Source organism: Polyodon spathula, chromosome 8, assembly GCF_017654505.1.
Source record: "Polyodon spathula isolate WHYD16114869_AA chromosome 8, ASM1765450v1, whole genome shotgun sequence".
Taxonomy (NCBI): Eukaryota; Metazoa; Chordata; class Actinopteri; order Acipenseriformes; family Polyodontidae; genus Polyodon; species Polyodon spathula.
In genome coordinates, this window is record NC_054541.1 from 34345518 (window position 1) to 34356794 (window position 11277).

The window sequence follows — 11277 nt, forward strand, 5'->3', positions numbered from 1 at the left end:
ACTGGCTGCTCGCGCCCTAGGTTGAAATTTTCAGTCAATTGATTTGCAGTTGCTTGCCTGTTTTGCCTTGTGTTTCGAATTAATGCATGTATATCACGATCCTGGAGTATGCGCTTCTGCCCACTGTTGTCCTTCTTTGGAGTTCCATGCCGACATCACCTTAGACACCGTTGCTTGTGAAACATCAGCAAGTTGAGCTGTCTTGGTCACTGAAGCTTCTACCAAACACACCCCAACGATCACACCTCTTTCAAAGTCACTGAAGTCTCTTGCAGCCATAATTATAGGCAACCAGGCCTGTCCAGCATTTTCTATACATGACCCTAAGTATGCTGGGATGTTATTTGCTTAACGTATGAGCCACATCTGTGTGGAAGCCCTTGCTTTCAATATACTTGGTGTCCCTCATTTACCCAGGTGTTTCAATTTTTGTGTCCTATATACACACAATCTTGTGGACTACAATAAATCATAAACAAAACCAAAGAAAGAAATGCAATACCAGGTTACCTGAAGAAACCCCCTCCTCTCAAGGTTGCTTCATTTAACTATGCTTTTCCCTCCCCAGGCTTAAAGTAGTACAACATTTCATATTTTGTTACCCACATCAAGAAACTAAAACAAGTGAAACTGTTAATAAAATGCACTCAAAAAAACAAACAATTAATCTTGACCCTCAGACATATTCAGTGTTACTGGCACTCCAGTAGTTACCCAGGTAACTCGTGATGAGAGGATAATTGTCAATTCACCACTATTTCAACACCTAATATCACATAAACCCTTTACAACTGCTGGCGAAATATTGGTTTCATACTGTATTCAACCATTGTAAGTATACCCATTTTGTAACACCACTGCCAAAACCTCACAAATCAAGCTTTCAGGATTATATAAATATTGTATGGCAGTTGCATTGGTGACTGTGACGCTGGCCTCTGACCTAACATTCAACTTTTAAGCAAACAATAACACTTGATCATTCTATAGTCTCTTAAAAAGAACATAGCACCAACAAGTCTATTTAATAAAGAGATACAAAATACTGTATCTTAATTGTTTTTAGAGTGATTGTTAACTGCCATTTGTATTATCTACTATGTCCCCTTCACATTTCAATCTGAACCCTCATACATCCAATCAATCTTTTGAAAATGATTTGTGGAATGCTACTGGTTTGGGATAGTCCGTATTGATTACAGGCATGCTATGCACGGTTAAAATCATCATGTCACACGAACAAGCCAGTGTAAAAAAAATTGCAATTGCCATGTCTGACCACCATTGTGTAAAATACCATGTTTGAAAAGGCCGTTTAAGAGAAAAGCTTAAGACTGTTGTGAATGCAATGTTTTTATGATACAAACTTACTTCCCAATTGTATAGAAATGGATTATCCACATGAATGATTAACAGCAACACTTTTGATAATTACAAACATTTTTAATTCAAACAATTTTATATGTAACTGACTTAACACCATATCATTCCCATTTATTAAGTCATAACTTTTGCACAAGTTAAACTGTTTACACTTGTTATAGTACATTACTGCTGTTGAACACAAGTACTATGAACAATCTGCACATAAAGTGCTCACAATCACTGTGAACAAAGTACTGCTTCCCTTGTTTGAAATCCCATCACCTCCAACGAACAATACAAGGGTTTTTGAACACAGCTTTTTAAAAGTTTAAAGTTGATGCATAAATAGAAATTTTAAAAGAGGTATATCCTAAGTCACTACATGTGCAAGTGCTACCATAGCACTTGCATATGGAAATAAGCATTGATTAATCAGTTCATAAACCTTTTTGACAGATTGCAATCAATTTCACTGCAATTCTGTAGTGTTTTAAATAGGTAAATGCATTGGTTCTTAGCATTACAGGCAACACTTGATACTGAAGTTCATGTAAACATTTTAAAAGGCAGCTGGCACTAATGCTGCCCACAGGCAGAGCTTAATATCCCATTACAAAATGGGATATAGATGAGAAAAAATACAACAATCTTCTAGACAAAAACTGATGTACAACGTAAAAAATATTTCCCTTTTGCATTAAATAAGGAAGAGTTCCAAATTGAGCACTTTAGAAAAATAAGCCCCCCATCCCTCCAACTTCAGCCTGTTCCTTGACAAAGATTTCAAAATACTGGTAGATGATGGTAACAGCAAGCAAAATCCCAGTGCCTGATCCAATGGCTCCCAAGAAGTCGGCCATAACTGACAGGGCTCCAATGCACAGACCACCAAAAGCAGCCGCTGTAGGAATATACCTGAAGAACATTTACATTTCAAGTTAGCATAATGTAATGTGTAACAAACAAAACTTAATCATTATTAAAAGTACAGCAAGAAGCAGCACAGAGATACAGTTCTCTTACCTATTGAGCTCATGGACCATGGACGTTTCTCTGTGGCCTCTCATTACCATCTGTTGTTCCTTCAGCTGTTTAGCAACCTATAGTTACAAAATATATAGTTTGTGTAACAGACTGCTTAGATCTTTAACTTGCATACAAATGTCAGGTTTTATAATTAAATACATTAATAAAAGTTTGCAAGAACAATCAAAACTGAAAAAAAAAAAAAATTACATGGTAACAAAGAAAATCCCACTACTATAATTTGTATTTTACATTACAACCACAACACAAAAAACAATTTCCAAAAAATACATTGTTTCACTTACATCCTTTGCAGATGAACCAGAAACATCAATCCATGTCTTGGAGAAGAAAGCGCATGATCCCAGCATGAAAATAATGTAAATTATAACATGAATGGGATCTTCAAATATGGCACCCATTGACTCTGGAGGAGAGAGGTAGTAACACAGACCCCCAACTGGATAGGAACGAGCAGGTCCACCTCCGCTTACGTCCTGCAAATTCAACATGTTACAAAATTAGGCAAGCAGTTCTGTAGCTATACAGTACAGTGGTCAATTAACACCCTGGGGTTTCAGATAATCAATAATTTGCTTTCTAAATGTAACTTTAGAAGTTCATAAAAAGCTAAAATTACCACACATACATACATTTTAACCATGTGTCCAAATGAATGTACTATACTATCTGTACACTGTCTTACTTGGGTGCAATTATAAAATTATTAACTCTAAAACACACACAAATAGCTCTGCTTACCGCCCACTGCCCAAGCAGGCTGACCAGGAAGTTCCCACTAAATCTAACTGAGAGCATCTGAGAGATGACGTAAAGGTTGGAGACCAGGGCAGACTGAAGGATAATCGGAATGTTGGAAGTGTAGAAAAGCTTAATGGGGTAGCTGCTGTACTGTCCTCGGTAACGGGCAGACTTGATTGGAAGATCTACCCGGAATCCCTGAAAAAGTCAATTCAAAACTTTAGTTTAGTTATAAAATTTAATGTGATTAATGCATAGACAAACAACTATACAGCTGCGTTATATTTCAACTCACCTGGAAGTATATGACTACAGCAAAGACAAACACTGTAGCAATCAGGTTCAAAAAGTTGGGCAGATTCTGGCGATAAAAAGCCTCACGAAGAGCACGGACTTTATCAGCTCTAGTAGCCAGCAGATGGAAGAGGGCAATCACTGCACCCTCAAATTCCGTTCCTAGGAAGAAATTTTTTTTTTATATTTGGCTCTTGTATTGCTGACATTTGCATATCTCAATTACCCATAATTTTATAGCTACTACTTTCTCACCTTAACTCTAAAGGACTTACACGAGTCAATGTGCTGGCAACATAAATCATAGCAACGCATTGCCTATGATGTCACTGTGATGGATTTGACCTGTTACACGATACAAAGAACAGGCAACTCACGTTCTATACAAATTGCCTTTAATCCAAGCAATATCCAATCACATTTAAGAACTGAGTCACGTGGTTCTGGAATTACTAGTAATTTAACAGTTTGAAATGGCAGCCATTAAACAAAAAAAGGGCCATAAGTACGGCTAGGCGTTTGTCACAGAAAATTTGGATGTAAATCATGGAGAAGTCATGGTTAACATGTTCAAAATAGCAGACAAAATGACAGACTGAGAATAAAGTCATGGGGATAACTTAAAAATAACTGTCTTTAATAAAAGCACATTGCAGCGTTGGTGCGCACAGGTTCAGCAAAGAAGGACGAGACAAGCAAATGAAATTTCAAGGGTGTTGATTTTTTATTTGCTCTGCAACAGTGACTAACTACCAGTAGCATTTATAAGCGCTGAACTGAGTAGAGAACAAAGAAGCAAACAGGGAAAAGGGTAACAGACAGCAAGCGTAACACGCTGGGGGCGAGAAATACACACATAGATCACACAAAGAGGGTGTGGGGCTGACAAGAAATTTAATGTTAAGAAGAAACACTTTCCAATAAAATCACATACAGACTGAACACAATTTACTAACATCCCCGCAAAATCGAGGACACTAGCAAAAGTCACAGAAACAGTGACACCTGCAACAAACGTGACTAAATCCCAGCCCAAGCCATAAGTGCACTTCTATTAATTAATTTGTTAGAAGATGAAGAAAAACACAGACACCAGCAAAAGAGCATTTGGGTCAAGAAGTGGCTCTTACAGCGACAGGAAAACTTTCACAGTTTACTGAATGAGCTTCAAAGCGACAATACCACCAGTTAGAGTTGAGAACAAGTACAACACACAGTAATACGATATATTGTATTTATTTATTGGCAGACGCCATCTATCTGTCTAATCGATAGATACACATTTGTTTTATTACATGCTACGTGTATACACATTACACAGGGATGTACAGAAAGCGATTGTTTTTTTTTTTTTCTTTTGTCAGTCATAATAAAAAACGGCCTTTCATGGTTATATTATCACAGTGCTGCGGAGTAACAGTTTAAAAAAGGTAACGAAATAACAAAATATGGGCAATGGTTTGGCAGAGTTACAGCAGCTACATTTTTATTCCCCTATAGTTAACGACAGCTGGACCAAAGGTTTTAAGAAGTTTAAAAAAAAAAAAAAAAAAAAAAAATCATGTTATAACGTAACTCTTCCAGCACTGAACAACCTTCATAAAACTCTGAGAAGTATTTATTTGTCCTGAGTCCAGTAATTGTGGCTTTCCGGTCCATTTTAACTATTGTTTTCACTGTAGCAGACAGAATCACGTGACACACACCAGTGCTGTGATTGGATATTGCCTGGAACCTGTTGCCTGTAGTAGGATTGCTGTCCACTTAAGTAATCGCGTTGCCAGGCAGCTGCCATAACGTTGACAACATGTTGTCAGGGCTGTTACACGGGGCAATCCTCACAGGATTTGGTCGGAGGCGATAAAAGTTGCTAGTAAACTGACTCATGTAACAAGGGCTTAAAGCTGCAGAAAGAGACACACCTACACACACTCGTTGTTGTACATTTTCTATTTAACACTTTATTTTTTAGGTGCTTTGCTGTTGGAAAACTACATTAATTTAAAAGGAATACATACCTCGCCCAGTGTTGATTGTGGTGGGGCTAAAAGCTTTCCAGACAATGGTTTCACAAATGTTTGTAGCAATGAAGAGTGAAATCCCAGATCCCAAACCATATCCTTTCTGAAGCAATTCATCTAAGAGCAGCACAATCATGCCAGCAACAAACAGCTAAAAAACAAAAAAGCCTCTTAAAACTGGATCTAAACTGGGATTTAATGTAAAACAGTTTACCATTGGTGCTATAACCCCACAACTCAGCTACTGCTTGGATGTATACTGCTTGTTTGAGTATTTACTACAAAAGTGATCACAACAACTAACAAAAAAACATTTTAAGTTGCACAAGTACAGTTAATATGTTCTAATGCATTAAAAAATACAGCCAGCAGGTCCAAAGCAAGGAACTGAAACAGTCAAAATAACACAAAACTGATAAATACTGCCTATGGATATTCCTTTCTAACATCAAACTACATTTATACATGTTATATGACATCACTCACCTGAATAATGATTATGAGACAGATGCCAGCCCCCATTTCTGCAGGATCGCCATACATTCCAGTCATAACATACACAATGGCCTGACCAATAGTTATAATCATACCAAACACTGACGGGTAGAAAGAAAATGTGTTATTTTTAACACAGTTAAATAAAACAAAGAAACATATTAATACAATAAATGACACATAAATTGCCGTGTTTTACTATTTAGTCAAATACAATTAAGCATAAAAATAAACTTGCGTTACCGCAACCTTTATTATATTAAGCTTTTGTTGTTCCTCATTAAACCATGTAATACTTACATTTCTGAGCTCCATTAAATAGAGCCCTGTCTTTTGGTGTATCTCCAACCTCAATGATTTTAGCACCAGCCAGGAGCTGCATGATCAGGCCAGATGTTACAATTGGAGAGATACCAAGTTCCATCAGGGTGCCTGTCAAAGAATAAGTAAAAATGATGACATTCCATCTCCTACAGCCAGATACAGTTTCAAACAGTTATATTTTCAATAAGCTAAAGTTAAAATATAGGTTATTACCAGAAACAGGACGCCAAATCATTCTACTTGCAAACTACTGTATTTAATCATATTGTAAATAAACTTTGCATTAGAACAAGAAAATATTACCCCTGTTGGAAGCCAGGATGACTCTCATCCAATAGAAAGGATCTGCCGAATCTGATGACATAATTCCAAATAATGGAATCTACAAAACAAATAAAAACATCCATTTTACCATTATTGTATTAAATCATTGACACAAATACATCCCATCTTACAGCTTTACAAAGCCATCCCGTTTTCTGTCCAACAGTGGTCCAAATATGAGATTTAAATCTACTAGCCCCTTGAGCTGGTAGGTGGTTCACCAGAAACTATGGATTTAAACCACTGTCACCAGGCACCACAAATACAATCTGATAGTAAAACAGTCTGCAGCACTATTTACAAGACAATTCGTCCATTAAACTGACCAAATTCTAAAATATACATCTGTAATTATATGATTTAAAAAAATGTATATTAAGCATATGTACATTACCTGGCAGCATACTAAGAATATAAAAAGTGTTATAGCCGTCCATAGCACCTTCTCTCTAAACTGGATCTGGAAAATAAAACACACACTATAACTGCAGAGTACCAACCATTAATACTAAAATAGAAACTATGACATTTGCGAGCTTTCACTTCTTAAATTGCCTGGCTTTTATTATACCCAAGCTATTAGGTGAGGAATGGGCACGCTTTTGATACTTAACACACAAAAAAACAGGGAATAGATTAATTAGAACCTAATCACACAGTACACTTGAACAACGTTTACTCAATGCAGTTTAATTGCTTAAAAATATTTTCCATTGTGCTGAGGATCTGTTGGGTCTTCAGATTTTCTTCCTTTTATTGACAGCTTTAGTTTAATCTTTACCCAAATTTCATTCCAATGTCCTACATACAATCCAATCTTCCACAACACTTGTATGATTAATTCAAAGTCATTTTTATGAATCTTTTGAGAACTTTAGGTTAGTTAAATACTTTATTTTTTCTTATCACTACAAGGGCAAAATAATCTCACTGACCGGTTGGTCACCAAAACAAATGAGACAATATATTCTTACCTTTCTTTCGGGCTTCTGTATTTCAGGTAGAACAACACAGAAGGGCTTTATAACTTCTAAAAACTTAACTAGTAAAAGGAGAAAAAAAAATACACCAAGTAGATCAATTTGATATTCTTTCATATAACGTTTAGTTCAACCCATAAATCTATTCGATCACAATGCAATATACAGTGTATTTTGTGTGCAAATAGTCTTTTTTTATGTATTAACATAACCAACACACCGATGCAGCCTGTAAAGTATCATGCAAATACGAAACATTCCGCATTACAATGCAGCAGCAGGGGTTAATTAGGTACCAGTCTGAGGACTTCAGTCAGGGCTGCTCGGTATATTTACAATAAATGAAATAGTGCGCATTTTCATTTGTTTGGGCCATTATCAGATGATCATTTTGTAAAGGACACCAGGGTGTGGTTTCGTTTTTAGGTCACTGTTGCATACGAACTTACAAAATCATTCTAAGGTCTATTTTATTTATCTGATGTGATAAATAATAAATCACGGCGTAATACTACTAGCATCATAGTTTGCCTGCATATAAATGTAAAATTATAGTATGCAATTGCGATTTTCAGTCAAATACATTGAACACATAGTATAGTCTAAACACAAATTAAGGTTTGCCCAACACCCAGCGTAGTAAAACAACGTTTGCTATATGTACTGGAAAAAAATAAATAAAAATAAACACTTCAGTGACATTTAACTCAATGATGATGCAACAGTCGACTTAAAAAGTTTGAGATAACGTGGCTGAAATATAACAAAACAACTTTCAAGCCAAAATCAAAGTACTATAACAACTATTTAATTTTATTAGATTCTGTTCAATTCCATGTAACTTTGTTTCTAACATTTTTGGTGATTTCTAATTATTATTATTTTTTATTTTTTTATCTACATTCTTGCTGTATAAAAAGAGAGAAAAATGGCTTAATGGTTAATCGGTTTAGTTCACAACAGTTGTTTTTAATTTTAGTAACTGAGTGATACTAGTAGCACTGTGAGTTTTACCGAGTCTCGCTAGAGTACCACTACTATACCGCAGTTCTAGGAAAATATGACTACTATGTTTCATAAATAAACCAACAATCATATACTTACTTCCCATGTTTGAAAGTACAATTTAAAAGAGCTCTAAGAACTAGCATTTAGAATGTAAAACAGAAGCGTGTCCTCTTTGCTGTTCTGCGACTCTGTTGTTTCTCTTCCCTTCTCTCTCTGTTGGGGGATGTCAAAGGAAAGGACACGTCACGTGATGCTTCCAAACAAAATGGCTGTGTAGCCCAAGGATTCGCCTCGGACACGTCAGTTTATCTAGTAACACACCTTGGAGTGTAAATTATTATTACTTACAACCCCCATCTCAACATACACAGTACTCTTTACTAATTTAGTCAAAGAAGACATAACCTTTTCTATATATCTATAAAATTCGCACTAGATCAAACATATGCTTCAGGCAATATAAAGACAGCTTGTTAGAATATATATGCTGCTGTTACACGATAAGACAAATAATATTATTACTATGATTATACTTATATTGTAAACAAATTACAACCCCTTTCTTCTCTAAAAATAGCATTTAACATTGAAACGATTACCAAGCTCAATTCAGCAGTGGGCTATAAGGCTTCTGTGAGGGCAGCAAATTGCGCAGGGCCCTTGCTAGCTCCCTCCCTCCTTCCCTCTTCTTTTGAAGAAGTGGTCGCGGGCAAATTTGAAATAGTGTATCGCGGTTTTAAATAAAATGTTACATCTAACTTATGCAAGTTGTTATTTAGATACGGTAATTGAGTGAAACAGACTGCATTTATTGGTTAGATTTCAGTTTAGACCAAGGTATCAAAATTCCACTTGGTCTTAATTGAACGAGATACCAGCAGAGGCTTAATTTAGAGCCATTTACAGTTTACCTGAGATTCTCTCCCCCACCCCGCTAAACAGGTGATTAAACTCTGAACCACTCTGCGGTATGCGTTTTAATATTATGTAACAAATGAGTGTGTTGATTTTAATTGATATACAAGCCTATGCATGCCACTACGATGACACTAGTATTAATAGAGAATACGAGTCTATAGCTTGTACATCATCATTCTGTGGGAGGCCAGTGCCAGCTGGGCTGCTTCATAAATAGTGTCCAGTACACTATATTGTAAGCACCGACTAAGACGTTATAAAGTTATTGGTCAGGCTACACTTGTTTTCCAATGGTAGGGCCAAACATTGCACTGCCGTTGAAAAGATACACTAGGGGACGGATCGAGATGGCACTGAGTGATGGGAGGAATAAAAATAAATACAACGACATCTCAAATTTCAGTAATTACTCCAAGGTATGTGTCTGAGAGGGGAAGATGATGTGCAAAAGTGTCACAAACCGTACGTTTACAAACCACTAAAAATACATTATTTTAAGTGACAATGTTGCTATCTTCCAGTCATTTAATTGTTCTTCATCCAAATCAGCTTGTCTTCTTACAACTTTGGATTTTTTTTTACAGGTAATTGGTGACTCAGTTTCATAGTTATAGCTATACATCTGTAACTGTAAAAGCAAGATGGCTACCGTCCAATACTTTTAAATTCTGTGAGGTAGTGCAGTGATTTAGAATATGTGACAAGGCTCCAACTGCCTGTATCCATCCAGTATATGGACAGCTGGAACCTTGCCTGACCAATCACATTGCTTGTTTCACGATCCATTGCCAGCCCTGGATTTTATATATAAGGCAGGCAAACACTGCCCTGACAAGACACCTAAATGTAATGGAATACACAATTTACCCCTGTATGTACACTGTAAAGTAAAACAACAATGGAACACATATTAATAGATGTCTTTATTTTTCCCAAAGCGCTGCATCACAGAACTCAATGGAATTTGGATAGGCAGCATTACTTTATTCTCTGAATATTTGTTGGGAATTAAGTTTAAACAGTCTTTACATTCACAAATTATAATGTAACAACTTTATTAAACTCAAACATGTTCAACTGTTAACAGGGGTTATTGTTATGGTTTAGATTTGGTTTTCTTTAATTATGGATTGAGTAATGTCTCATACCAAATATTAACTTGTTCAATGACCTGTCATTACAGTGTAAACAAATTAAATGATACATAAAATACACACACACAGACGACAGACAAAACCACTCTAATTTCAGAATTATTATTGTTGTTGGTTTTCTAATATTATATTTCTTAATTTAAATTTTTATAGTGCCTTTAAACCAAGGCACTTTACAAATTTAAACAAAATAATACAATCAAGAAAAATGGGTGAAGAAAGAATGTAAGTTATTGGGCTAGGGTGAGGAGATACAAATCAGTTGGTTATATGAAAGCAGAGGGCCAGAGGCTAGGTCAGGGTCAGGCAAGCAGTGTCATAATGGGAGGTCAGGGGCCAGGGGTATTAGTAGGATGGGCAGGGAGAAGAGATGCATTTTGAGGGAGGAGCGAAAACTACATAGTGTGGGTGATTGTTTTATGATAAGTGGGAGTCTATTGCAATGAACGGGAGCAAGAAGGGAAAAGGAACGGAAATGGGACTGGGCACAGCGTGAGGGTGGGACAGAGAGGGACAATAGGGATTGGGAGCATAAGGGATGTGGAGGAACATGGTAGGTGATCAGTGCAACCAGATAAGGTGGAGCAAGACCATGGAGAGATTTGT

At 36.4% G+C, this 11277-nt stretch overlaps 1 protein-coding gene across 1 annotated transcript; it reads right to left on the bottom strand.

Annotated features, from left to right (window-relative positions):
- Window positions 1-1340: 1340 nt before the first annotated feature.
- Window positions 1341-8831, bottom strand: LOC121319848 (protein transport protein Sec61 subunit alpha). Its single transcript, XM_041257710.1, has 12 exons — window positions 8696-8831; window positions 7586-7653; window positions 7006-7071; window positions 6591-6669; window positions 6264-6395; window positions 5955-6064; window positions 5466-5619; window positions 3449-3609; window positions 3154-3351; window positions 2697-2888; window positions 2389-2465; window positions 1341-2280 (listed from the first exon to the last, which is right to left on the bottom strand). The coding sequence occupies exons 1-12, from the start codon at window positions 8700-8702 to the stop codon at window positions 2094-2096; spliced, it is 1431 nt and encodes a 476-aa protein (XP_041113644.1). The 5' UTR covers window positions 8703-8831; the 3' UTR covers window positions 1341-2093.
- Between the last annotated feature and the right edge of the window lie 2446 nt (window positions 8832-11277).

Bases quoted from the DNA above. Each gene is read 5' to 3' on its own strand.
- LOC121319848 (XM_041257710.1), bottom strand. The intron at 3,352-3,448 runs GTGAGTTGAAAT...TGACTTTTTCAG, and splicing joins CTGTAGTCATATACTTCCAG to GGATTCCGGGTAGATCTTCC. The intron at 2,466-2,696 runs GTAAGTGAAACA...TTGTAACTATAG, and splicing joins CTGGTTCATCTGCAAAGGAT to GTTGCTAAACAGCTGAAGGA.